This window comes from Erinaceus europaeus, chromosome 10, assembly GCF_950295315.1.
Source record: "Erinaceus europaeus chromosome 10, mEriEur2.1, whole genome shotgun sequence".
In the NCBI taxonomy this organism is placed as follows: Eukaryota; Metazoa; Chordata; class Mammalia; order Eulipotyphla; family Erinaceidae; genus Erinaceus; species Erinaceus europaeus.
The window spans coordinates 55,508,347-55,533,840 of record NC_080171.1 but is presented as its reverse complement, the minus strand read 5'-3'; the positions used below and the strand labels follow the sequence as shown (position 1 = coordinate 55,533,840).

Below are 25,494 nucleotides of genomic sequence, written 5' to 3'. Positions count from 1 at the left end.
CTGTGATCTACAATACTCTTTTAACTTGGAAGTTTGACTTGATAATGATGAAACTTATTTTATAGGCTCATTTAGAAGACCACAACAAAGGTCACAAATAGGTAGACAATATCAACTACATAATGACTGCTGCCATCAATTACTTGACATGCCATTTCAAAGATATAAAAATGGCAAAAAGAATGTTTGGGAGCCAATGAAATATGGTGCTAACAGCAGTAATTACAAAAAAAAAAAAACAGTCAGAAGTATTTACAGAGCATAATGACAACAACCTAAGAAAAGCAATATGAAACAAAACAAGGATATTTTTAAGCTATTAGACATATGTAGAGAAAAGACTAAAATAAAACAAGTTTAATAATAAACATGCCCAATACCCACCAAGTTCAATTTCTTTCAATGTATCATTCTAACAAATCAGAAAATATTAACCCAAAGTGATTTTAAAATACAAAATCAAGGTTAACTCATTCAACATTGCTACTTAAGCTTTCTGTAACAGAACAGTTAAAGTAAACATCCATAGTAAACAATATAGAGGCACTTTTTACTTAATTTAACAGTTACACACAAGGCATTTCTTGAATATCTATTTAAAAAAGTAATTCCAGGCACAAGAAAAAGAAAGAAAAAAGGGAGAAAGGCAAGAAGGTAGAGAAGAAGGAAGAAGGGAAGTAGGAAAGGAGAACAAGGGAGAGAAAATAATTTTAATAAATTACAGACAGTGTCCTTCAAGCCTCCATCTTCTTCTTCATAGTAACAACCTGTGCAGCACAGGACATGATTCCAACCCAGTCAGGTAGAAGGGAATCTTGCATAAGGAGTGTTCTACTCCTCATGGAAGGGTTCCCCACTACCCAGCTAAGTCAATTCCCACAGCAGGCATCTCCGGAGTTAACTGCTGAAAGTATCCATGATGATGTTCATTGTTAAGTCTGCAGGTCCGATTCTCCTGGGTTCTTTACTCACACAAGAAAAGATGATAAGCTATTATAGTACGCTGAGTGACCAGAAGTCTTTTAGTTAACTGAAGGCTAAACTAGCAACCCACCTCTGACCTTAATAACTGAAAAGTTTCCTAAATTAAATTACCACAAGCTCCTGCTTGAGTTAGTATATAAATCCAATTTCATAATCTAAGACATTTTACTTATTGAATGTCATTATAATAGAACTCTATTATTCTAAACAGTTGCACACTGGTAGGATATGTAAGTGTTTTTTTTTTTTTAATTATAACCTGTCACACTCTGTAAATGTCTTACCACTTACTGCTGTTCCATATAATTAATTATAGACTAAATGCTTATTCAGTGTTCCCCTACCTACAGCGGTTTTCTCTATAAGACTGTATAATATAAACAGAAGCTGATATTAGACAAGTTCAACTATTCGTTATGTCAAATGTAAATTTTCAAGTTAAGTCACATAAAACTGTTTAATAAAATAATATGCATCTACATAGATATAAAATATTTAACATTAAAAATATAAAGTCCAACTAGCAATTCTCCAAAAAGGTTCATCTGCTACCATGAAGCAAAAACAAATAAATGGATAGATAAATAAAATTACCTGTGATTGAATAAGAGAATTTGGAAATTCAAACCTTTTCCTGATATCATCCGACATTTTGCTCTCCTACATGGATATGTGCAGATTCTGTAATGTTACAAAACAGAAGAATACTTGTTAGTTCAGAAAAGGAGCTCAAGCCAGTTATTACTCAAATGAGATAATTCATCTCAAAGATAGCAAAAGAAATAAAACACAGGACTGTGGAAATAATCCTTACCACCCCTTTCATGTCATTGTTAACCACTGTATCCCTTAAATGCCACACTTGATACATTATTTAAGGCCAGTCATTCCTGGATTTTTCCCCCAAACAAAACAAACAAACAAACAAAAACTCAAAAGTTTATATCTAAATAACATGATTATAAAACATCAGCCTCATGTTAGAAAAATAACTTGTTATGGTTCAAAACGTCTAACAGAAAAAGAATGTAATACAGAAAATTGCTTAAACTGTACTTCATTCTGGTACAAGTTTTTATTGAAACATTAATCAAACTGCTAGTGGCAAGTATAAAGTTGAGGTGAGAGAGAGTTTTAGGAAATACAGAGATGACCTAGAAGCCCATATATCAAAACAGAGCTTATTTGCTCATATTATTATTATCAAATTAGTAGTTTAATGGTAGGTTACAAAATTATAAGATTACAGGGTATAGTTCCACACCCAGCAAAGCTCTGTATCTTCACCTTCCCAACTATAAACATAAGTCTTTAAAAACCCCATACTTATTATATATTCCCACTATTTAAAGATGAAATTCCTTTCATGGCACATCTGCTCTGTTAAGTCGTTCCCCAGCTGGGGCCACATCTTTTTTTTTTTTTTTTTTCCCATCTCAAGGGCTCTGTGTATGTGCTCTGGTAACTCTGGGCCAACATCTTCACAGAGAGAAGGGGGGGGGGCAAAGAGAGGGAGAGACACCACAGCAACAAAGTTTCCTTCAGTGCCACAAACTCCCTCCCAAGTAGTTGGCCAGGAGCTCATACCTGGGTCACATGATTGACGTCGTAGGCTCTCCACCAAATGAGGTATGTTGCTGGCCCTTCAAGTGTCCACAACTTACAATAATCACACTGCTTTATACCCCTTCAGTATTAAGGTTGGTCTGACCCTTACCACCCATACCATCATGTGACTATTTTCATTAGAACTGGAAATACTTTTCTGTAAAGAATCAAGTCTGGGGTCTGAGCAGTGGTGCACCTGGCTGAGCACATAGGTTACAGTGTAAAAGGATCCAGGTTCAAGCCCCCCTGCAGGGGGAAAGATTTGCAAGTGGTGAAGCAGGGCTGCAGGTATCTCTACATCTCTCTCCCTCCCTGTCTACTCCTTCCTTCTCAATTTCTGGTTGCCAAAAGATAAGATAATTTAAAAAAAAATCATCTGCCCAGACAATATACAAGCAGCTATAGAAAATATACAAGCAAAACATCATACTAAAGCATTATTTACAAAAAAACAGGAAGCAAGTAGTTCACAGTTTCCTAACTCCTACTTTATATGATTTTTTTTTTTTTCTTTTTAAACTAGGGCACTGCTCAGCTCTGTTTTATAGTGATGCTAAGGACTGAACCTGTAACCTTTGGTGCCTTAGGTATGAACATCTTTTTGAATAACCATTATGCAATCTTCCCAGCCCTAGAAGACTATTTTTCATAATTAGTTTATAAAATCTGTTAACACAATTACTGAAAATGACATTCAAATTTAGCCCTGTCCTTCCAGGCAGATGTGAATATGGCTAACTAGATATATCTTTTGCTACCTATGAGATGGAAACATATTCAAAATAAATTCCTACACTCTGAAGGAAATTTCCATATTAAGCTATATATGGAGTAAAGAGTGATATAACAGGGTTAGGGGAGTCAGCTTATGAGGGGGAGCTGGTTGAGCATACACATTACCATGATCAAGGAGCCAGGTTCCAACCCCACTCACCACCTGCAGGGGGGACACTTCACAGCAGTGAAGCAGGTCTGCAGGTCTCGATCTTTCTCTCTTCTGTCTATCTTCCCCATCCCTCTCAATCTCTTTATCCTATCAAATAAAATAGACAGGGAAAAAGAAAGAAAGAAAGAAAGAAAGAAAGGGAGAAAAAAAGATGGCAAACAAGAGAGATGGATTCATGGTGCCAGCACCAAGACTCAGAAATAATTCTGGCGGTAAAAATAAATAAATAAATAAATAAATAAATAAATAAGAGTGATGTATAGGTTAATATTCTCAATAATATAAGCAAAGTCAAATGTGTATTACTTATCTTTAAAAAGAAACCCTGGAGAAGCAATAAGTACAATACACCATGTAATTCAGCAAGAGCCTCAGTTAATGGAATCTAAGTACAGGTTTCTGAAGATCAAATTTCACTCAATAGAAAGTAAACTTTAGAGTATTCTCCAATTATTATCAGTGTATTGCAACACCAGACTTACCCAAATGATCTACAGTCACAGAACTAAAAAGATAATATGCCCTTTTTTCCCTTTATAGAATGTTGAAATTCCAAAATGCTCTGGGAGACAATTGAGCAGTTAGGCAAACACTTTATTGTGGCAGTGAAGAAATTGAACAATCCAGAAAGATCAATTTGTCCCCATGAGAAGAGGCAATGGAGTAAAAGACTATTATACAGAGATCATAAATGCCTATGCTTAAAAAAGGTAGCCCTTGTTTTGGTATGAGACTTTCAAGAATAAATAAATCTATAGTAATTTCATTTTTCCTATCAAAAGGTCTTTAAGCAGTTTCAGAACAACTACCCAGGGAGTCAGAGGGTAGGACAGCAGGTTAAGCACACATGGTGCAAAGTCCAAGGACCAGCATAAGGATCTCGGTTTGAGCCCGGCTCCCCACCTGCAGGGGAGTCCCTTCACAGGCAGTGAAGCAGGTCTGAAGGTGTCTATCTTTCTCTTCCCCCTGTCTTCCCCTCCTTTCTCCATTTGTCTCTGTCCTATCCAACAATGACAGTATCAATAGCAACAACAATAATAACTACAATAATAAAACAATAAGGGCAACAAAAGGGAATAAATAAATATTTTTAAAAAACAACTACCCAAGTTGCAACATAATTTGATACCATCCTTGATTTGCTGCCATAGGGCTACAAATTGCAATGTTTTTCATCTGCAGGAGACATATATTTAAAGGTTAACAACAATTATTTGGCTATTCAAGGCATCAAAACATCATATTCACTGAGGAACCTTCAGGAAAGAGTACATACACTTACCTTAGTTTTTGCATTGTAACATATATTCTATTTTATTTTAATCTCGACTTCTCCTGGGCATTTTATATATTAAAGAAAGCAGTTGCATATTACTTGTTAATATGGGACTCTTTACTAAAAGAAAACCACAGCATGTTCAATAACCCACATGTTACAAAAAAAATTACCTGACATTTTAGATTATTTATATAGAGACTGTCATTGTCTTTTATCTGTCTTGATCTAAAGGAGAAAGTGAATCTTTAGTTAACTCTTTAAATTCCAAATGAATCAAATCATTTATCTTAAGCAACTGCCCTCTACCTGCCAAAATGTTACATATCCATAAGAATGCTTCCAAGAGGGAGTCGGGAGGTAGCGCAGCGGGTTAAGAGCATGTGGCACAAAGTGCAAGGACCAGCATAAGGATCCTGGTTCAGACCCTGGCTCCCCACCTGGAGGGGAGTCGCTTCACAGGCAGTGAAGCATATCTGCAGGTGTCTATCTTTCTCTCCCCCTCTCTGTCATCCCCTCCTCTCTCTATTTCTCTCTGTCCTATCCACAATGAAGACAGACAACAATAATAACTACAACAATAAAACAAGGGCAACAATAAAGGAAAAAATAAATAAATATTAAAAAACAAGCAAAAAAGAATACTTCCAAGAAAATAGATGTATCCATTACAATCTGCCACTAATAAAGAACCAGCAGATAAAGCCTTTTCAGTTTTCAATGTTCTTCAGAAAATAAAAACATAAAACCATGTGTCACACAAAACAAGCCTAGGGTAAAAGTCAAACGAACCTGAAAGGAAGAGAAATTTTACCTAACTATATTCAAAAATGCAAAAGAAGCCCTGCAGAGGGACTGTGCAAGGGGGTAGGGAGTCCAAAGGTAACAGAGAAAGTTTTGACTCTGTGCACTCTTGACTAGCAAGTTTCCGCACTCCGGGTAAAAACGTAGGTAGAAGTCAGGACTATAAGGATTCATTCATCATCTTCATCATCATAATCACTACTCCTACCACTACCACCACCACCATTACTACTATTAGTTGTAAGAAGTTTTGGTAATGTTGTTTTATTAAGACTATTTTTTAATTAATTAATTTATTTTCCCTTTTGTTACCCTTGTTATTTTTATTGTTGTTGTAGTTATTGTTGTTGTTGTTGTTGATGTAGTCATTGTTGGATAGGACAGAGAGAAATGGATAGAGGAGAAGACAGAGAGGGAGAGAGAGAAAGACAGACACCTGCAGACCTGCTTCACCGCTTGTGAAGTGACTCCCCTCAGGTGGGGAGCCGGGGGCTTGAACCAGGATCCTTGAGCTGATCAGTGCACTTTGCGCCACCTGCACTTAACCAGCTGCACTACCGCCCAACTCCCTTATTAAGACTATTTTAAGGGAACAATACCCACACCTCTTCATGATGTGTGTTACCACACCATACCTATCCCAAAAGTACCAACATCCCTCCACAAGGGTCTAACAAATCCTCTCCATCTTTATAAGCTCTTCTCCGTCCACCTTTCATGACCTCAATTCTATGATCAAAGACTAAGGGTTTGCTTTCTTTTCTGTGTTAGTTACAGCAAAAAGGCCAGGCTGCGGTGCACTGGTTAAGTGCATGTATTAGCAAGAACAAGGCCCCGGGTTTGACCCTACTCCTCACCTGCAGGGTATCTGCTTCAAGAATGGTAAAGCAGATCTTCAGATGTCTATCTTTATCTATCTATCTCCCCATCCTCTCTTTCCATTTCTCTCTATCCTAATAAAAATTATAAAGAAAAAGGGAAAAAAAGGGAAAATGACCATCCAGAGTGGTAGATTTGTAGTGCCTGCACCAAGCCCCAACAATAACACTGTTAGGAAAAAAAAAAGGGGGGGGTCAGGCGTTGGCGCACCTGATTAAGCACACACATTACAATGCACAAGGACCTAGGTTCAATCCCCTGGTCCCCACCCGCAGGGGGAAAGCTTCACAAGTGGTGAAGCAGGGCTGCAGGTGTCTCTCTGAATAGACCTCTGAGACATAGTCATGAAAGTTATAAGATTAGCTCACATTTATAGATGAAACCTTTATGGTGGCTGGTGGTGACATACTTGGTAGAGTGTATGTATTATAATGCTCAAGGGACCTGGTTCAATCCCTCAGTCCCTACCTGCAAGGAGTGAAACTTCCAAGTGGTGAAGCAGTGCTGCAGGTATCTTTCTTTCTCCTTCTTTATCTCCCCTTTCCTTCTCAGTTTCTTTCTATCTCTGTCCAAAAAAAAAGTATTTTCTATACTTAGCTAAATTTAATGATCATTTAGTAGTCTCCTTGAAATAAATGATTAAAAGCAACTGTTTTCTTTTATTTGCACTTTAGTGTTAAAAAACTGTCCGTTGTTATTTCTTCATGAACTTTTCATTTTGATGACATATAGTTAGAAGGTTTTTCAATTGTTCTGTCCTATTAATTTATGTAGGTAGCAGTTGGATTTAAAGCCTTTGAAGGAAGAGCTGAGGCAAGCCTGAGTGTTAAGTTGGTAACAGGATTTAATACAGGGTGATGAAACAGAACCTAGCTGCCTGATTCCAGACAGGATGAGTAGAAATACTTGGGCACTGAGAAGCGGTACGTGAAAAGGTAACAGGCAGAAGGACAAGGAAGAGAGGCATATTGGACTGCAGAGAAGGTATTGGTTGAAAGTGTAGGCAGTTTATTCGCTTTTTTTTTTTTTAATAGTAGGGTGAAGTTACTAGGAGAGTCTAGAATCGACCTCTGAGACATAGTCATGAAAGTTATAAGATTAGCTCACATTTATAGATGATACCTATTCAATTTTCTCTTAGTCATTAAAATAATGAATAGATTCAGTAAAATACATAGGCTGATGATTTGAAAGCTTATTTTGTGGGAGGGAGAAACTAAGTGAGTACGTAACTGGTAATTGCAATAGTTAGTAAAGTATTAAAAAAAATTCCTAGAGGGACCAGTTGGTGGTACACCTGGTTGAGCACACACATTACAATGTGCAAAAACCTGGGTTCAAGCTGCCAGTCCTCATCTGTAGGGGAAAGCTTCTTGAGTGGTGAAACAGTGCTGTAGGTACCCTGTCTCTCTCCCTCTCAATCTCCCCCACTCTTCTCAATTTCTCTTTGTCTCTATCTAAAATAAATAAATAAATATTAAGAAGAATCCTAGATTTTGTCTCTGGAATATAAGGACCCATTAATGTGAATGAAGTTTACTTTTTGAAATCAGTTTTCTGATTATATTGGCCATGCAAACTAGCAGGAAACACCTCTGACAAGAGGCTGATATATAAATTATTAAAGAACTCAAAGATAGGGGTTGATAAGTACTGTTTATGCAGAAAGGCTTTCTCTGTAGGCTCTGAAGTCACAGGTTCAATCCCTTGCATGACCATAAACCAGAACTATACAATCCTTTGAGAAATAAACACAAAACTAAACAACTTTAAACCAAAACAAACAAACAAACAAAAAAAACCTCATGAAAAATGGGAAGAAGAGCTGAACACTTAACCAAAGGATACATATAGGTGGCCAGCCAACAGGCAATTGGGAAAAATACTCATTCTCATTTATTATTAGGGAACTGCAAATCAAGATGCAATGAGATACCACTCTACAAACCTGTGAGAATATCCTGTTTCAAAAAGTTAGAAATGATGAGATATATGTGTTTTTGCAACACCACAGATAGATAGAACTGAAAGGGACAAGGCAAATTGAAATGATCTAGAAGGAGAAAGACATATACTGGATGATCTCACTCATATATGGCATTTAAAAACAAAACAAAGTAAAAGACAGGGTGAATGATCGATTAAATCTTGAATTATATCTGTAGTTGTGAGGCTACTAAAGGGGAAAGGAAGGAGGCTTTATGGGGGGCTAAGAAAACAAATGCCTAGGCTGAGGTGACAGCATAATGATTATGCAAAACACTTTCATGCCTGAGACTCTGAGGTCACAGGTTCAATCCCCAGTACCACCATAAGCCAGAGCTGAGCAGTGCTCTGGTTTTCCTCTCTATGTATCTATCTCTATGTAAATAAATTAAATATTAAAAAAAATAAAGAAAAGAAAACCAATGCCATATGATGGAGGTAGATAACACTTTGATGGAGGTTGAGAAGTGTTAGCCCAGATTATGGGGAGATGTGAAATTGTATCCCTGAGGTCACAACAGTTATGAAAAAGCAGTTTCTTCTTTTCCTCTATTGTTGTCATCGCTATCACCACCACCACCACCACCACCACCACCACCACCACCACCACCACTACCATCACCATCATCATCAGCAAAATACTAGAAACAACAGTCCTTGGCAAGGGTGTAGAGAACTGGGAAATTGTTTATGGAGATGTGACTTGGTTTCAGTCCCTGTGGAAAATAGTATGAAAATAGTTCCTAAAAAAAATGATACTACCATATATCAATAAAATGGCAGTTCTGGTCCCAGGTATCTTTTCCACGAATGTAAAAGTATTTATCTGAAAAGATAGGTGTTCACTGGGGCCGGGTAGTGATGTACCTGGTTAAGCACACATAGTACCAGGCACAAGGACCAGGTTCAAACTCCTGCTTCCTTCTTGCACTGGTGGATGGGGGTGCTGAGGTGGAGGTGGGTGGTGGTATATTTTGTGAGGGGTGAAGCAGGGCTGAGGGTGTCTTTCTCTATCCTCTTCTATCTCCTCCCCTCTCAGTTTCTCTCTGATCTCTCCAATAAAATAGAAAAAAAAAGAAAAAAATGGCTGCCAGGAGCAGTGGATTCATAGTGCTGGCACTGAGCCCCATCACTAACTCTAGAGGCAAAAATAAGTAAATAAATAAATAATAATCATCCCATTCTCTTTAAGACTCTTATATCTCCTAGTCTTGGACCTTCTAGGACTATGCTTATATTTCTTGATGTTTCTTCTCTCTGATTCTTTCTCAACTAAATCAATGCTACCAGTGCTGCCATGCCAAGTTGTGTTACTACTCACTTGTTCCGGTGGATTGTCACTAGTCTCTTCCATCAGGAATATCATCATAAGCCCTCTAGTGGGCCACTCCAGGAAAAAGTAGCAATGGTAGGGACTGTTCCACTCTCAGAAGTGAGGCTGCGTCATCCTACCCTGCCACTCCAGGAAGACTGGTCCTGAAATGAATGTAGTCTGGAATGTTCCCAGCTGTGATCATGAACTTCAAGCTCAGACCAACAGGGACTCAAGAGGTTAGACAGGCTCCTGTACTAAATATGAATATATATGGGCCCTGAGTAAGGTGGATGAGGTAAACAGTTCATTTTATTCATAGATTTTCTTTAAGATTGGGACCTACTCTTCTGCCCTAATCCAATTTTCTAGCCCTGTGCTCAACTCTGACACCATCTTCCCAGACAACATTTTTGTACACCTCCATGTTAGCTATTAAACTCAAGCAAAAACTATGCAAGTTATAGCTCCCTAGGAACATACCCAAAATAGATTTCCTAGCTTCCTTTCACCCTAAGATCCCTGTTCTCATCTGATCTATTCCTACCTTTTGGTTCCTGTTTATTAGTCATTTTGTCTTGCTTTATATCTTACTGCCTTTCAGACACCGAGTTGCTGATGGTATGATTCCATCTTGACATCCCTGGGCAGATGACTTCACCAGTGTGTCCCTGATCCTCACTTATACAGAACCCTACCCTGTTGAGCACAGGCCGTGGAGAAGAGAGAGAGAGGAGGGGTCTGAAGCGAAGAGGAAACACAAATCTTTATTTGCGCTGGCACCTCAGAGTTGGGTGCTAGGGAAGCAGGTTGGGCCACGTGGAGGTAGCGAAAATGGCCACCTCACGCAGTAACCTTTCCTGCATCTGAACACAGGAGTGAAGCGCTGGCAAGAGAGCGAGGTGCGGAAAACGAAGGGTTTTTATAGGAGTAGCTTTCACGAGAATGGGAAGGAATAACCATAGCACTCCAGGATAGGATGATAACTCTTGTGAGAATGGGAGGGGGAGGAGTAACCAAAGCACTCCAAATATCACGGGGATATAGACAATGTCCTGAGGGCATAACATGGCGGAATAGGCACTCCCTGAATGTCCCAACTCTCACTCTCACGGGAACTAGTAGCCTGAGGGGAAAACATGGCAGATGTGAATGCATCTGCACAACTTCCCAGCACTACCCCATTAGGGAAAGATAGACTGGGGGTATGGGTCAACCTGCCAATACCTATGTCCAGAGGAGCAGTGATTGCAGAAGCCAGAATACCCACCTTCTGTACCCCTTGAAGAAAGTTGGTTCAGAGACCAAAGGGCTCTGAACTCCAACTCCATCAGGGCCCAGAGAGAAGAGGTTAAGAAGAAGGACATTAGGAAGTAGTAATAGGTGTAGGTGTGACTTGGAAAGGAAGAGAGGGCAAGGCCATGGGGAGGGGGAGGGCAAATATAAATAAATATAGACAGTTATAGAAATAATAGTCAACCCATAACTGCAACCTTGGTAGAAGTACTGTAGCTTCCAATGGTGGGAATGGGGATACAGAACTCTGGTTGTGGGAATGGTGTAGAATTATACCCCTGTTATCTTAATAATTTTGTAAATCAATATTAAGTCACTCATAAGATTAAAAAAAGAAAAAAGGTAGATGGCCACTTATGTTTATTACACCACTATTTACAGTCAGTATATGGAAGTAACCTGAGTGCTCAATCATAGGTGAGTGGATTGAGAAGTTGTGGTATCATGAACTTGAAAAACAAAACAAAAGCAAGAAAATGTTTCTAAGACTTGTGAAATCTATAGTGATTGTCTTTGGAGGTGGGAGGGTGGGGATATAGAATTCTGGTGGTGTATATTCATCACAAATAAAGTAAGTAAAAAAAAAGTGGGGTGGGGCAGGGATTCGGGTGGTAGCGCAGTGGGTTAAGTGCACATGGAGCAAAGCGCAAGGATGGGTGTAAGGTTCCCGGTTTGAGCCGCTGGTTCCCCACCTGCAGGGGAGTGGCTTCACAAGCGGTGAAGCAGGTCTACAGGTGTCTGTCTTTCTCTCCCCCTCTATATCCCCACCCTCCCACCTCCAAAGACAACCACTATAGATTTCACAAGTCTTAGAAACATTTTCTTTTGTTTTGTTTTTCAAGTTCATGATACCACAACTTCTCAATCTGTTCTAGACTCTCCTAGTAACTTCACCCTACTATTAAAAAAAAAAGCGAATAAACTGCCTACACTTTCAACCATGTACCTTCTCTGCAGTCCAATATGCCTCTCTTCCTTGTCCTTCTGCCTGTTACCTTTTCACGTACCGCTTCTCAGTGCCCAAGTATTTCTACTCATCCTGTCTGGAATCAGGCAGCTAGGTTCTGTTTCATCACCCTGTATTAAATCCTGTTACCAACTTAACACTCAGGCTTGCCTCAGCTCTTCCTTCAAAGGCTTTAAATCCAACTGCTACCTACATAAATTAATAGGACAGAACAATTGAAAAACCTTCTAACTATATGTCATCAAAATGAAAAGTTCATGAAGAAATAACAACGGACAGTTTTTTAACACTAAAGTGCAAATAAAAGAAAACAGTTGCTTTTAATCATTTATTTCAAGGAGACTACTAAATGATCATTAAATTTAGCTAAGTATAGAAAATACTTTTTTTTTGGACAGAGATAGAAAGAAACTGAGAAGGAAAGGGGAGATAAAGAAGGAGAAAGAAAGATACCTGCAGCACTGCTTCACCACTTGGAAGTTTCACTCCTTGCAGGTAGGGACTGAGGGATTGAACCAGGTCCCTTGAGCATTATAATACATACACTCTACCAAGTATGTGACCACCAGCCACCATAAAGGTTTCTTTTTATTTTTTCCCCTTTTATTGCCCTTGTTGCTTATCAGCATTGTTGTTGTTATTATTACTGCTGTCATTGTTGTTGGCTAGGACAGAGAGACATGGAGAAAGGAGGGGAAGTAGCACAGCTATATACAAGATACTGGGTACTGTACAGCAAACCCTAACAAAAGGACTTTTCAAAATTAACCCAATTACCAAATAATGTGATGATAATATTAACTATCCATTGTCTTTTTGAACCCTAAGACAGCAGGAACCTCACATCTCCACTATAGAGCCTCTACTTCCCCCAGTCTTGGAACCTTTGGATAGGGCCCACTTTCCCATATGCCTCTCCCAATCCATATCAAATAATATTGCATCTGCCGATTACAACCTAATCAACACAACGATTGCCACCTCAACATGCTTCAGCTCAGACTGTGTCCAGAGACTTCACGTGTGGAATGACAACCCTTCAGTTTCATTACTCGGGTGAGACCTTTCCTTACATAGTATTCTCTAATTCCATCCCAGGTGGTTCACTTTCTAACAAAGACCCAAAACCTAGATATACACCAGTTTCTGTGAGAGAGAGCATATGTTCACACGTATCCATAAACTACTGCAAAATATATACCTGAAAGCAGAAATTCACTAGAGTTTGCAGTGAGTACCACCCTAACACTTCCTCTCCACTATTCCAAGCTTTGGGTCCATGATTGCTCAACAATTTGTTTGGCTTTCTATGTTAACTCTCTTTTCAGTCACCAGGTTCCAGATGCCATCAGGATGCTGGCCAGGCTTCCCTGGACTGAAGACCCCACCAATGTGCCAATGCTTCCCCAGAGACCCAGCCTACTAGGGAAAGAGAGATGCAGACTGGGAGTATGGACCGACCAGTCAACGCCCATGTTCAGCGGGGAAGCAATTACAGAAGCCAGACCTTCTACCTTCTGCAACCCACAATGGCCCTGGGTCCATGCTCCCAGAGGGATAGAGAATGGGAAAGCTATCAGGGGAGGGGGTGGGATATGGAGATTGGGTGGTGGGAATTGTGTGGAATTGTACCCCTCCTACCCTATGGTTTTGTTAATTAATCCTTTCTTAAATAAAAAATAATAATAATAAAATAAAATAAACAAAGTCTACAACCTAAGTAATACATGGCTTGTTTCGTTACAGTATTTTCTCCAATTATTCTTGAATAATCTTTTCTAAAGTATCATACACGCATATTCACATACTATGTAATGGCATACAGATGAAAAATATAAATGAAATAAATGGTTTTTCACTATATTTTTTCAAATATTCTATTTATTTATTTTAGATGGAGACAGAAATTGAGAGGAAAGGGAGAGACAGAAATAGAGAAAAGGGCAGGGGTAGATAGCATAACAGTTATGCAACAGACTGTCATGTCTGCGGCTCTGAAGTCCCAGGTTCAATCTCCTGCACCACCATAAACTAGAGCTGATCAGTGCTCTGGTGAAAAAAGAAATAGAGAAAAGGAGAGAGACACCTGCAGCATTGCTTCACTGCTAATGAAAATTTTCACCTACAAGTAAGGACTGGGGGCTTAAGCCCAGGTCCTTATGCATTATAATGTGTATGTTCAGCCAGGTGTGCCACCGCCCAGCCCCAATAAACATATTTGTTTTTAAATTTTTATAGCATCCAGCCTAAGTTTTCAAAGTCTTCAAATTATTTCCTTTTAGAGATGATCTCTCCAATATTACAATTTTCTTATATTTGTGTTCACCAAAAGAATATTCAAATTGTTGAGTATACTTTTAAATAAATATTATGTGTGGATACAAAATAATCTTGAAGGGTGGAGGGTACACAGCATAATGGTTATGCAAACAGACTCTCATACCTGAGGCTCCAAAGTCCCAGGTTCAATCCCCCGCACCACCATAAGCCAGAGCTGAACAGTGCTCTGGTTAATAATAACAATAATAATCTTGAGGGGCCAGGTGGTGGCACACCGGGTTGAGTGCACGTTACAATGCGCAAGGACCTGGGTTCAAGCCCCCGGCTCCCATTTGCAGGGGGAAAGCTTTGCAAGTGGTGAATCAGTGAAGCAGGTGTCTGTCTCTTTCCCTCTCTATCACCCCCTTCCTCTCAATTTCTGGCTGTTTCTATCCAATAAATAAGTAATGATAATAAAAAATTTTAAATAATAATAATCTTCATAGTCTGATTATAATAAAGACTATGCCAAGTCATCTTAAAAATCATATTGATAGAAAAGTCATAATGTGTTTTCCTGTGCAAAAATGAGTCATGACTTTTCTGACAACCCAATGTCTAGTTAGAATAGCTAAACTCTCCATACTCATTATCCTACTTCAAATATCAAATATCAATAAGTTAACTAAAATTTAGTAAAACACCACTGAATAAATTTCATATTATTTGATTTGCTTTTCCACCCCTAAAAAATGACTCAAATGTTGTGTACTAGTTCTCTAAAATAATTTATTTTTTAGAAAATATTAATATGGCACAATACTGAATTATTTACAGGATAATTTAACATGTGGGATGTTCTACAAAATACTCTTCACCACAAAAATGGTAATAACAAAAGAGTACAATGAGTCTATAATACTATTCTTTCTTAAATATGTTCAAAATTTTCTGTAATTTTTTTTTAAACCCATGTATGTGGTGTTTACTAGGGACCAGGCAATCATATAAATCATATAAACTGAAGCTGAAAGTTAGACCACTTTCCCAAGGTAACTATAATGAGAGAGAGATTGATTTAAAATATCAGTTCATTTTCCAAAATGGGGACCCCTAATTCTCATCTGCTATATTCTTGCCATTAGGTTCCTGATTACTAAACAATCTTTTCTGCTTTATATCTTAATGCTTTTTCAGCCACCAAATTGCAGAAGCTACCATGACGCCCACCTGACTTCCCCAGACAGAAGACCTCACCAATGCACCCTGGAACCCCACCTCTCCATAGTCCCACACCACTAGGGAAAGATAGATATAAGCTGGGAGTATGGGTTGATCTGCCAATGCCCATGTCCAGCAGAAAAGTAATTACAGAAGCCAGACCTTCCACCTTGTGCACCCCATAATGATCCTGGGTCCATGCTCCCAGAAGGATAAAGAACAAGAAAGCTTCCAAGGGAAGGGATGAAATTCAGAACTCTGGTGGTGGGAATTGTGTGGAATTGTACCCCTCTCATCCTATGGTATTGTTGGTCATTATTAAATCAGTTTAAATATATATGAACAGATATGAAATATCTGTTCAAAAAAAGTTTCTATATGCCAAGCACTCCATAAATCTCTTTAAGTAAATAATCCCATTGGAACTTCACCCAGAGGCAGATAATACTAACTCTATTTCCCACATAAGAAAATAGAAATTCTTGTCTTCTAATTTTGAGTTCAGTGCATAAATCATGCAAAAAGTAGAGATATTAGCAGGGAGGTGGCTTAGCAGCACAGCACAACACTTAGATATATAAGGTCTTAGGTTTGATCCTTGGCATTTCCCATAGGGAAGAAATATTTACAGAACTCCAGAGACAAACTAACTTGCCTGAACTTATGCAAAGGTATTAATAGCCAATATTTATTGAGAATTTTACCCTGTGTCAGGCAAGAATTTCTGAAGCTTTTCACCAGATATTCAAGGCAATCTCATGATGCCAGAGCACTATTATTATCATCCTCATTTTCATAAAAGGAGCCAAGTGAGGTAAAGCATTGTCAAAATTAACTGCCTAATTATATAAGAATAGCACAGCTATGAACTCTGCTGTCACTAAAGTTCACATTCTAAACCACTCCTCTATAAGCACAGTTGACACAAAGTTTTTGTACAACTAAGACTAAAAAAAGTAGACTCAAGCACTTGGCTCAGAAGCTGGCACACAGAAAACACTTCAGAATGCTATTTTTAGTTTTAATCTGAATTCAACGCCTTGTTTCTTTTTCCATTCTAGCTTGCTGTATCTCAGGAAATCAAGCAAATCTTAAATGATAAATAAATAAATAAATAAATAAATACTAGCTAGACTTCAAATACAGTGTGAAAACAGGTTCCCAAAGTAGTTTGTTGGAATAGGCAAACTGCCCAGAATCTTTGTATATGTTGCAATCTTAAAAACACATAATAACAATCAACAATATTCATACACCTTTCTCATATTTTGGAGCTACTCTCTTCCCTGATTCAGTTTTCTGGCCCTTTTTTGCAGCCATGACATCATCTCCCCAGACAATACCTTGGATCCACCCGCATATCAGATGTCAGGCTCAGGAAAAAAAAAAAAATCTAGTATAGTCATGGGCCCTTTGTAATATACCTAAAATATGCCTAACTACCTACAAAACGGAGACCCCCAAATCTTCATCTGCAATATTCCAGCTTTTAGGTTGTTCATGACTTGTCAACAATTTGTTTGGCTTTATATGGAACTCTTTTTTCAGCCACCAGGTTCTAGATGCTACATGATGCCAACCGAACTTTCCTGGGCAGAGGACACCAATGTGTTCTGGAGCTCCAATTCCCCAGAGCCCCACCCCACTAGGGAATGAGAGAGACAGGCTGGGAGTATGGATCTGCCCGCCAACACCCATATTCAGTGGAGAAACAATTACAGAAGCCAGACCTTCAACCTTCTGCATGCACCCCATAATGATCCTGGGTCCATGCTCCCAGAGAGATAAAGAATAGGAAAGCTATCAAGGGACGGGATGAGATACTGAGTTCTGGTGGTGGGAATTGTGTGGAGTTGTACCCCCCCCCTTATCCTATGTTTTTATCAGTGTTTCCTTTTTATAAATTTTAAAAAAAACATAATAAAAGTTACACATTGAAAGGGTAGTCCATGCTAAGCACAAAACACAAAAACTGTCCCTGTAAATTGAATGCAGACCATTACAACACCATCACCAGCAACACTTCTCCCAATTTTGTATATGGCCTTTATACTTTCATTTCAATAATGAAGATTCATTTAAATATAATGAACATCACACAAAGGATAACTGTTGGTCATTTACCTTCTGACAACTAGTGCCAAGTTTTAGCAAATTCATGCTTCTTGGGACTTTTATCAGCCTTCCATATTTTCCATTTTTTCAAGAGTTTTAAAAAATATTTATTTATTTATCTGTTCCCTTTTCTTCCATATTCTCATTTGTTGTTCCTGCAGTTCTGATTACAATTTTTTCAAATTCTTTACTCACTCCTGTTATTATTTCCTTAGCTAATGTTTGGATGTTGAACTCGTTGTTTTGTGCTTCGCCCTCTGGAGGACTTTTAGCTGGACTCTTGTCCTGGTTCGAGTCTCCATTATTTTTTTTTGTTGTTTTAACCATTTTATATAAGTTAACAGTTTCTTCAATCCCTGAGTTGGAGTTCAGTGGTGTAAAAGCCTTTTTTTTTTTCCCCTGTAGGCTATGGTAGCCTGAGGGCTTTTAAACTATCAATAGGCTTCTTGGCTTAATCAATGACTCCTGACCAAGAGATAAAGCAGGGTGTGGCAGAGATAATCCAGTGGTTATGCAAAGAGACTTTCACAGCCCTTCAGCTATGCCACCGAGGTATAGGTCTTCTCCTGAGTTTCCCGGTTAGATCTCTGTGCCCTGGTGTCCCTCCCTGTTGCTGCTCCAGATTCTGAGGGTAGTAGCAATGGAGACTCAGAGTTGTACTTGGTGAGTCTCTGGGGAGTCCTTTCCTCCCTTCAGCTGTCCCCTTGTTGATGGAGCAGACTGGAGGTGGTGTCTCCACTGACAAACTGTTGAACTGTTAGCAGTCACTTAATCTCTCCTTAGGCCCCTCTCTCCTCTCTGTCACCAGCCACGCGTGTTTGTACTCACAGGTGATTTACTGGGTTCCTGTGGTCATTATAGTCCTGTCTTGTTTTCGGTCCGGGTGGTCTCCTTTGGTATTCCTAGTTGATCCGGGAGAGGAGAGGAGAGGAGAGGAGAGAAAGCGATCTGCTGCTCTTAGATCTGCCTCCGGAAGTCGAATCTCTGTTCCCTTTTGTTGTCCTTATTGTTTTATTGTTTTAATTATTGTTGTTGTTACTTATGTCATCATTGTTGGACAGGATAGAGAGAAATGGAGAGAGGAGGGGAAGACAGAAATGGGGAGAGAAAGACACCTGCAGACCTGCTTCACCGCCTGTGAAGGGACACCCCTGCAAGTGGGGAGGGGCGAGGGGGGGGGCTCGAACCCGGGTCCTTACGCTGGTCCTTGCTCTTTGCGCGACGTGCACTTAACCCACTGTGCTACCGCCAGACTCCCCTTCCATTTATTTTTTAAACAAGCATATATTGATTTACTTAAAAGACCAATCTACCACAGGTGTAATGGCTACACTAGTCCAAATGAATGTCTAATTGTCAGGTAGCCACCATGTAGGAGTTAAAAACTCCAAACAAGATCATGAATTTTCTTTCTTTCTTCCATCCTTCCTTCCTTCCTTTCTTTCCCAGAGCAGTGATCAGCTCTGGTGGAGCCTCAGGCATGAGAATCTCTTTGCATAACCATTATGCTATCTACCCCCCACAGTGTAATTTCTAATCTGAGTCTATTTGAAGCAGTGCTGCAGGTGTCTTTCTTTCTTGCTCTTTTTCTCTCCTCTATCTCTCTCTCCCTGTTTCTTCAAAAAGAAATAAGAATAAAATAACTGCTACTAATGGTGAAGTTGTGTGAACAAGAAGCTCCAGTGATAACCCTGGTAGCAATGTGAATAAATATTGATAGAAAAAATAATTAGCATAACATATGAAACAACCATAGCCATTGCACAGTGAAATGTTCAGAAATAAGAAAGCCAAAAGAATATCCACTGCATGTTCTTCCGAGGTTCCGAGGGGTTATACTACAACTTGACAGGATATGAGGTTACAATATGAAGGGAACACACCAGATAGCTACCAGCTCTGAGAGGACTGTACCCAGACTTTAAAGCACAGATTTCATCTCATTCTGAAGGGGCTAGTTTCCTTTGTGTGGCAGCTCCAACTGTCTCAGACACCAGTGAAAACATACCTCAAGAAGGAAGAGCTTCTTATACATCATGCCTAGTGCATTATTCCCCCCGGAAACTTTTTTCTTTTTTTTTTAAGGTGTTTTTTAAATTTTTTTAAATTATCTTTATTTTATTTATTGGATAAAGACAGCCAGAAATCTAGAGGGAAGGGGGTGATAGAGAGGGAGAGACAGAGAGACACCTGCAGCTCTGCTTCACCACTCGCAAAGCTTTCCCCCTGCGGGTGGGGACTGGGGGCCCAAACCTGGGTCCTTACACATTGTCATGTGTGCTCAATCAGGTGCACCACCACCTGGTGCCAACACTTTTGTTTTTCTAAAGAATTTTGCTGTGCCTTTTTCACTGACTGTAGGTTCTGGTATGTAAACAACTAATGATTTTTGTTTTTAGTTACTGTTAGCACCATACCTAATATTGTAGTCAATATACAAGAGGCATCAAAAAGGTCAGAATCAGTTCTACTGCTTCCTTTTCTTTTTTTTTATTCTAAGCTATCAATTTTCTTGTTACTTGTTATAGCACTAATAAAAATGATAATAAAATATTAAATAACAAGTCATTATTTGTTATTTATTATATAAATTTATTTATAAATGTATTGTTTATTATTTATTTATAAATTAATAATTATTTTTATTAAATAATAAAACATACATACACAAAATACAAGACACCCAGTTAAACAACAAAATATTTTTAGCATAAGTACACCCCAGTATTACTCTGTTTTCATATCAATGTTTTTATTCTTAGAAGTTACTTTTTTAATGTTTTCTAAATAAATTTTCATTATCTTTATTTATTTATTGGATAGATATAGCGAGAAATGGAGAGGGAAGGGGGAAACAGAGAGGAAGAGAGACACCTGCAGCACTGCTTCACCGCTCCCAAAGCTTTTCCCTTGCAGGTGGGGAGCCAGGGCTCGAACCTGGGTCCTTGTGCATTGTAATCACCACCTGGCCCCTTGTATCAACTTTCTATAGCAAAAAGTGAGTAGACATAGTCTTTCTCATTCATCAAAACTCATGAAGCAAATATTAAAATTAATTAAAAAGAACCAAAAATAGAATAAGAAATTTTAAACAACTTTATTTTCAAATGAAGAATACAATTATCTGAGTCCAGTTATCAACAGTTTGAAAACAATCTGTTCACTTTAAATGCATCCCTTTCTCTCAACTTCCAACTACCACCTTGGACGTATCACTGACATTTCATTAGCACCAAGTAGCCTACCACCCCCCCCCCAAAAAAAAATGCTGATATCCTCTTGACAGATTAGTAGGCAGAACGTTTTTCAGATAAAGTTAATTTAAGAACTATATTTAAATAGAGAAGGAAATACAAGATGGGAGAAAGGGAAGAAAAAGGAGAAAAGAAGAACATGTACTCTGTATTTTTTAAATTTCACATTTTAAAATCTATGTAGGGGCAAACAAAATAGTCCACTTGGATGGTATACTGCTTTGCCATGCATGTGAACCAGGTTCAAAGCCTAGCCCCCACTACATTGAAGGAAGCTTTGGTGCTGTGGTCTCTTTCACTCTTTTACTGTCTCTTTGCCTTCTGTTTAAAAAAAAAAAAAAAAACCCTACATAAGTATCATGTTCATATGATGCTCAATAGAACTTGTTAAACATTTCACGAGAAATAAATGACTGAGTAGATATACAGTAGTGGCAGAACATCACAATAAAGTCACTGTTCAGATAGCTTCATTTCATTCTCAAAGACTACTTCTGCTCTCAGCCAAATTCAAACACAATGAAATTGCTCCAGCCTAGCTTATCTACAGGTTGACTGACACAAAGCTCCTCAAAGGCTAGATCAACTCAAGAGCCTAGGCAAAGAAACAGGTCATAATAATATGGTTCCCCAAAACACAAGCTTCCCTTTAAGCTCATACTCAGTACCAAAACACAAAAAGCAGAAAGTCTGCTATAAGACAAAAACTAACCCACTTTTTTTTTTTTTTTTTTTTTGCCTCCAGGGTTATCGCTGTGTCTCGGTGCCTGCACTACAAATCCAAATCCACTATTGCTGTGGCAATTTTTTTCAATGGGACAGAGGGAAATTAAGGGAGAAAGGGGGGCATGGTGAGGAAGACACCTACAGACTTGCTTCATCGCTTGTGAGGCTATCCACCTGCAGACGGGGTGCCAGGGGATCGAACTGGTATCCTTGCACGGGTTGTTGTGCTTCCTGCTATGTGCGCTTAACCGGTGCCTGTCCCCCAACCCACCCTTTGTGAGTTGATATTTAAGGTACTATTTACTAAGTATTTGTTCTCAACTGTTTAGTGCTTTTTGGTTGAACCAAAAAGATATCATAGATCCTTTTTCTGTTTTTGGTTTTGTGTATTTGTTTCTCTTTATTTGCCTCCAGGGTTATCGCTGGGGCTCAGTGCCTGCACTACAAATCCACTGCTCCTGGAGGCCATTTTTTCCATTTTATTGGATAGGACAGAGAGAAATTGAGAGGCAAGTGGAAACAGGGAGAGAGAAAGATACACGTGCAGTACACGTGCAGGCCTGCTTCACCACTTGTGAAGGTCCCCCCACGGGTTAGCAGTCGGGGACTCAAACCAAGATCCTTGCGTGGAACAATGTGGAAAAGTGAAGTTTCAATGCTGGAGACAGGGGAGAGGCGGGGAGCAGGATGTGGAAGTCAGGGGGCAGAGGAAGGAAAATCCAGAGCAATGAAATCACCCATGGAGAAGGTCATAAAGGTGCAAAAAATGAATGAGGAGGCCACCAGACCTTAGGGGACCCAATTGATAAAAACAATATTTCAATCTATTGTATGAAAAACAAATAGGCTTTTCCACATTATTCAATTAATTAATTAGTTTCAATTAATCCAAATTGGGAAAAAATTGTCAAATACCCTTATATTTGCTTAGCAAACCTAGTTTCCTATGTGCAAATTGTACATACACCCTCCACTCAATTTATCACTAATTGTGAATCAGATTTATATTATACAACTATATTATAGTTTGTAATACTGCTATCTCTATACATATACATATACATATACATATACATATACATATACATATACATATACATATACATATACATATACATATACATATACATATACATCCAGGTTTCACATCTAAAGAAGCTCTTATTTGATCAAAATTTAAACTATAACCCTAAATTTTTTAGATAAACTGAGTACACTGTTACAAACAAGTACTGATAAATACAAATTTTTGCTATAGAGCCACCAATAATCCTGATATTAATCTCTATAATTCTTCCATATACCATTAAAATTACTTTTTTATTGTGATTTATATTACCTCACATTTTAAATTAGAAAAGATTCTACTTGGATTTATTTTCCCCACAGCTCCAGCATTTCTCCTCAATATTTCCATCTTTGATCAATTTCTAGAATTAGAAAGATCTAACAAAAGTAAATGTTTGAAATAAATTTCCCAAACCCACAATAATAATGTAAACAACTTAATCTACTTAGTGACTTAAGAGCAACATCCAAAAAATACTGTGAGGCTATGAACAGGAGTACATCTCAGTAGGAAAAACAAAAATGTACACCTGAAAGAAAGCCAAGCCAAATTATCTAATTGCAAGTGCCATCAATAAATTAACAAATAAAAACTATCACTATATCTCTGGAAGCATTTCCTCTCAAGCTAACTATTTATTTATTTGGTTATCAATTCTCAACTAAAGGCAGCATTCAATTAAAATCCAGTACATCTTTGGTTGATTAAGTAAATTTTAACACAGACATGATATTGATAGACATTAGACCAGTGATGGTAAAAAAAAAAAAACTGTTAATAGCCAAGTAAGCAAATAATTTAGTTAGCACTGATAAATTTACCAAAGGCAAATGCTTTGAAAATTCTATTCTTATCCAATTGTCTTTATACAAGACCTTGATAGGTAACTTTTAAAAGCTCCTGTTATCACATTTCAAAATTTAGATGAGTCATTGTGCTGTGTATGCAGGAACTGGATTGAATCAAAATTGCAAGCATGCACTTGTTTGCTACTCAAATAAAAAAAAAAAGTGATTGTAAACAGTCAGGAAGGTTAAAATATAATTACAAAATACATCCTGCATTTTAAAAATAATCTCTTCCCAACTGTCAACACAGTTCAGTAAACATGCCAATCCTCCAGTCCTTGAACATCTCAAAATTATAAACCGCTCTTAATGTTATCCCCTCACTTTTCAAATAGATGTCTGACAGCATGGATCTTTAGGAATATAGTTAACAGAATTCTGCCTTAGGGACATCAAGGCCTGAGCCTAACTAGAGGCGAAATTAAAATAACATTCGAGATTCCAGAAGAGCTCTGTTTTACACTATAGGATCATAGGCTTTTCTACCTAAATCTAGAACCTAAAAGTCAACCAATAGCAAAATTCCATCTCAAATATAGACAACAAAACTGGGAGAAAATAGGAGAGAAGACCCATTTTAGTTTCTATCATAAAGTCACCAGGGAAATCTATTTGAAGTTTGTTGAAGAATACATGTTGCTCAACATGAAAACTCCACTGATTTTTAAAAGCATCAAATTCAGGAAGTAAACTAGGGAATATGTATGGCATAGCTGAAATTAGAACTCATGAGAGAAGGTGCAAAACAACTGCAAGTGTCTACAAATACCTGCATAGCTGTAGCAAGCATTTCAAAACATATAGACACAGAGATAGATACAGATACAGATGAAGAGAAAGGCATATATACTATTTCTTGGGGGTAATTCCCGCAAGTGAAAATAGAGCCAGAGACTCAGGAGATGTGAAAGCAGGCCCAGCTCACCCATAAGCCTTTGCATTAAAGTAGACAGGATCTGCGTGAATCATTAGGAATGAAGAGACAGTCAGCCCTGGTCAAACCGAATGCGATCAGAACCCCCCTGCGCTGCCCAGGAAGACAAGTTAAGCGAGAGTGACACCACTCCAACCTGCTGCAGCTAAGTATGCAAGCATCGCGCAGACCTGTTTTCAGCTCAAGATTCCTCAGAGCCCCACCGCAGGCACCAAAGTCGGTCCCACCCAGAAGATCCCTGGCTCCTAAAGTTCAGAAACCAGACAGAACAGGATAGGAAGAAGGTGAGCCACAATACACATCCCTTTCCCAGCCACCCCATGCGGCGATGAGGCCCTGCGGCCACATGCTCCACAGGCCCTTCTGCCAACACAGCCCTAGGCCCACATGGGTCTCAACCACGCTCCACGCAGTCTGGCACAGGCGACTGGCGAGTGAAATCCAACGTCCTCTGAGCGACCGGCAGCAGCCCGCAACTCGCAACCTGCCATCCCGCATCGCTTACCTTCCTTCTGCCCAAAACTCAGCCCCGCGCCCGCAGCCTGACGTGGCCCACCCCGCCGTCTCCAACGCGAGGGCTAGGGGGCGGGGCCTATGGAAAGAGAGCCAATGGAGTACGACAGCACGAGCCTTACTCCGCCCCCTCCACCTCTGCTCCCACCTTCCAGGCAAGCGCGCACGCGCGCCCAAGGCCAAGGCAGCGCACTGCGGCTGGAAAGCAGTTCAGGTCTCCTCTTCGCAGTCTAGGGGCTAACGAAGTTCCGTGTGCAACTATATATGGGGCTGCACCACGTCGGGGAGTTAGACCTAGGAAAAGCGAATTACAGATTAAAGAGATCTGCTTGCTGAGACCATACTTTTGGCATCCTGCCGCTATGCGGGTTCTGACGATGCCACTTCTTGATAATTGAAGATTTTGTTTTCCATGGGAAAAAAACAAACTAAACCAGCATCATCAGAAATTGTTACTGCAGGCGGCGAGTTGTTGCTTCCTTTCCCCCTCGGAATTA

At 39.1% G+C, this 25,494-nt stretch overlaps 1 protein-coding gene across 5 annotated transcripts in view; it reads right to left on the bottom strand.

Annotated features, from left to right (window-relative positions):
- The window catches only part of FOCAD (focadhesin), a 327,910-nt gene extending 302,844 nt beyond the window's left edge, over window positions 1–25,066 (bottom strand). For 2 of the 5 annotated variants that reach the window (XR_009552025.1, XM_060199636.1), the window contains exons 1-2: window positions 24,990–25,060; window positions 1,579–1,665 (exon numbers count right to left, since the gene is read on the bottom strand). Coding sequence is in view for 3 of the 5 variants with exons in the window: in XM_060199636.1 (XP_060055619.1) it covers window positions 1,579–1,635 (57 nt within the window). In the remaining 2 variants the exon portion in view is untranslated. Of the gene's footprint in view, window positions 1–1,578; window positions 1,666–2,571; window positions 2,971–24,989 lie in introns of those variants that run through there. The other 3 variants (XM_060199634.1, XM_060199635.1, XM_060199637.1) reach the window with 3 other exon arrangements.
- Between the last annotated feature and the right edge of the window lie 428 nt (window positions 25,067–25,494).